Source organism: Phalangium opilio, unplaced genomic scaffold (assembly GCF_054372755.1).
Source record: "Phalangium opilio isolate 3A_F unplaced genomic scaffold, DU_Popi_V2 ptg000087l_1, whole genome shotgun sequence".
Lineage (NCBI taxonomy): Eukaryota > Metazoa > Arthropoda > Arachnida > Opiliones > Phalangiidae > Phalangium > Phalangium opilio.
The window spans coordinates 434,901-438,114 of record NW_028324192.1 but is presented as its reverse complement, the minus strand read 5'-3'; the positions used below and the strand labels follow the sequence as shown (position 1 = coordinate 438,114).

The 3,214-nt window shown below is 32.9% G+C and overlaps 1 protein-coding gene across 1 annotated transcript; it reads right to left on the bottom strand.

Annotated features, from left to right (window-relative positions):
- Positions 1-1,181: 1,181 nt before the first annotated feature.
- LOC149649689 (uncharacterized) lies at positions 1,182-2,608 on the bottom strand. Its single transcript, XM_089849211.1, has 3 exons — positions 2,040-2,608; positions 1,377-1,489; positions 1,182-1,320 (listed from the first exon to the last, which is right to left on the bottom strand). The coding sequence occupies exons 1-3, from the start codon at positions 2,462-2,464 to the stop codon at positions 1,196-1,198; spliced, it is 663 nt and encodes a 220-aa protein (XP_089705337.1). The 5' UTR covers positions 2,465-2,608; the 3' UTR covers positions 1,182-1,195.
- Between the last annotated feature and the right edge of the window lie 606 nt (positions 2,609-3,214).

The following is a 3,214-nucleotide window of genomic DNA, read 5'->3' as shown; positions in this document are numbered from 1 at the left end:
GCATGCGAATATTAAATTAGATAAAATGCATGCGAATATTAAATTAGATAAAATGCATGCGAATATTAAATTAGATAAAATGCATGAGAATATTAAATTAGATAAAATGCATGCGAATATTAAATTAGATAAAATGCAAGCGAATATTAAATTAGATACAATGCATGCGAATATTAAATTAGATAAAATGCATGCGAATATTAAATTAGATAAAATGCATGAGAATATTAAATTAGATAAAATGCATGCGAATATTAAATTAGATAAAATGCAAGCGAATATTAAATTAGATAAAATGCAAGCGAATATTAAATTAGATAAAATGCAAGCGAATATTATATTAGATAAAATGCATGCGAATATTAAATTAGATAAAATGCATGAGAATATTAAATTAGATAAAATGCATGCGAATATTAAATTAGATAAAATGCATGAGAATATTAAATTAGATAAATTGCATGAGAATATTAAATTAGATAAATTGCATGCGAAAATTAAATTAGATAAAATGCATGAGAATATTAAATTAGATAAAATGCATGCGAATATTAAATTAGATAAAATGCAAGCGAATATTAAATTAGATAAAATGCATGCTAATATTAAATTAGATACAATGCATGCGAATATTAAATTAGATAAAATGCATGCGAATATTAAATTAGATAAAATGCATGCTAATATTAAATTAGATACAATGCATGCGAATATTAAATTAGATAAAATGCATGCGAATATTAAATTAGATAAAATGCATGAGAATATTAAATTAGATAAAATGCATGCGAATATTAAATTAGATAAAATGCAAGCGAATATTAAATTAGATAAAATGCATGCGAATATTAAATTAGATAAAATGCATGCGAATATTAAATTAGATAAAATGCATGCTAGTAAGGCATGTCATAAATTAAAGTTTAAAATGCAAGCGGATAGTGCGAGCAATAAATTAAGTTATAAAATACATGCGACTAGCGTATGTTATATTAAATTAAATTGTTTGAACTAAACTTGTACATGCCAAATTGAGCATGTAGAAAATAATAATTTAGAATGATAATGAAAATGAATTAAAATGAGGGAAAAGAAGTTCATGAATTAATTGACAAAGAAGAATACAATAATTTAGAAATGTCAGAAGTGAAAGGAGTTCATGTTAACTTGAACATGGTAAATACATTACGAGACATTAGCAACATTTCATCTTACCAAAATGTGGAAAACGCGAAGCTATGTCACTAGCTGTAGACGCTTCCGGATCAATACCGACAAAAGAAGGACCGCTGTTTGAGCAGCTTGCTCCTGGATCTGGAACTGTAAGAAAAAAACGTCAGTGGCATGGTCAATACATTAGCAACATTCCATCTTACCATAATTTGCAAAAAACGAAGCTACATCAGCTGATAATGATGCTTGGCCTTCTTCTTCAATAGCAGGTGCGTTCTTATCAGTGGGTTCAGCACGAAAGGAGTCAGTAGGTAGCCTGCAATTGTTTTAGAACATAATGCACACACTCCAGTTTGTAACAATAGTTTACTTTAATTTCTCGGGCCATGGGGCCAATTCTGTAACTCTTTTAGTGTGTTATCGCAAGTGATAACTATCGATTGAGGAGGTCAGTATAAATAGGCAATTAGTCTTGGGTGTCCTCAAACCATGAACAGAAAGTGGTGGAAGGCTCGCGTTTCCGGTCGTGCTGATGAAGACATTTAAAATTTTACTATCACGACAGCGATCACTTAATGACCATCTTAACCCCTTTTGTTAACTTATCACACGTGAAAATGAAAAACGATAAACGTTAACTTTGACAATCTTGTTGTTTTTAGAAGCACAAACGTAATCGCGACACAACCGCCGCTTTTTATTCAAGGTTTGATAAGACCCCAGAGTAATTGGGTATTTAGACCAAGCTCTGAAATAAAATCATGCCCTTTAAGCGATACTTATCACATGATAACTCACTGAAAACGTTTCAGAATTTGCCCCATATCCGTTATGGTTTGTTATGCGATGACTAAATAAGTACTTACATTTCAGGGGCAGTTGATGGACCATCCAAAGATACCCCAAATTGGGATGAACCAAAGTCAAAGGCATTCGGAATGCCTTCCATCGACACCTTAGGAATCAACGAGGCAACCCTTGACTCAATAGGTGTCAATGGCTGCGTCTTATTTGGTCCTCCACCAGTTTTACGGGACTCCCTTGTAATTGTCGCCACCTTCTTCCTAACCTCCGTCTTTATAGTGCTCCATTTTTTTCTAATTTCTTCAGCAGTTCGGTTCTGCTGGTGGACTTCATTTACTCTATTTGTAATTTGCTGCCACATATTTCTCCTCTCCTCGGGCGTCTTTCCATAGTCGTTCACGACCAACGAAGGTACGGACTCCAACTGAGTCAACAAAGTCTCCATCTCATCTTGAGAATATGGCGCCTTTTTCATTTTTTTGGCCATGTTTCTTTACTATGTATGATTCAATACAATAATTACAAGTACATCTTAACAACGTTAGAACATGTCAATATCAATTTTATTACAACTTGTAAAGTTGAACATGAATTACAAAGGAATAACAAAATGACTGTTTCACAAGACAAATAAAACTTATGCCAGTCAAATAAGAAGAAAATTTAAATTGCACGTTTGATTTCGACCCCCAGTCTTTTTTTTTGGTTTTTGCGCCGTTGTGGATTGGAAAAAGGAGTCGCGCAATAAGTTAGTGAGAGAATAAACCGAGAAAAAATAAACCACTGACAGTCTCTGACACAGAGTCAGACGTCGGGGTGCCATTAAGGCAATGTTATAATTATGCCTTCATGAAGCTTAGGTAGTTGTGGTTTGCGCAAATTTCTATATTATCAAGGTGAGTAACAACATGGAAACAAAGAAAGATTAGACGTTTAATACAAAATTCAATTACAATTAGTTTTCATACAAAGGTTTAAAGCACATCATTTACATGAAAATATATACATTACTCAACGTTACACCATGTTACATATCATTACCTTAAGAAGCGGCTGTTACCAATACGTTGAATTATTTCAATGTAGAGCAGACAGCAACGAATTAAACTAAATTGGGATATCCGGCACGAAATTACTGTTTAGTTCATATGATAGGTGGCGTTAATAAATTAAACGTCTGGGGTGAAAGGTTGCAGCACTGACCTTTGACAATCAATTTACACTGTACACTGACCTT

Excerpts from the sequence above, each read along its gene's own strand:
- LOC149649689 (XM_089849211.1), bottom strand. The coding sequence starts at position 2,464 with ATGGCCAAAAAAATGAAAAAGGCGCCATATTCTCAAGATGAGATGGAG. Across the intron at positions 1,490-2,039 it reads CCATCAACTGCCCCTGAAAT|GCTACCTACTGACTCCTTTC; the intron begins GTAAGTACTTAT and ends AAACAATTGCAG. Across the intron at positions 1,321-1,376 it reads TTCGTTTTTTGCAAATTATG|TTCCAGATCCAGGAGCAAGC; the intron begins GTAAGATGGAAT and ends TTTTTCTTACAG.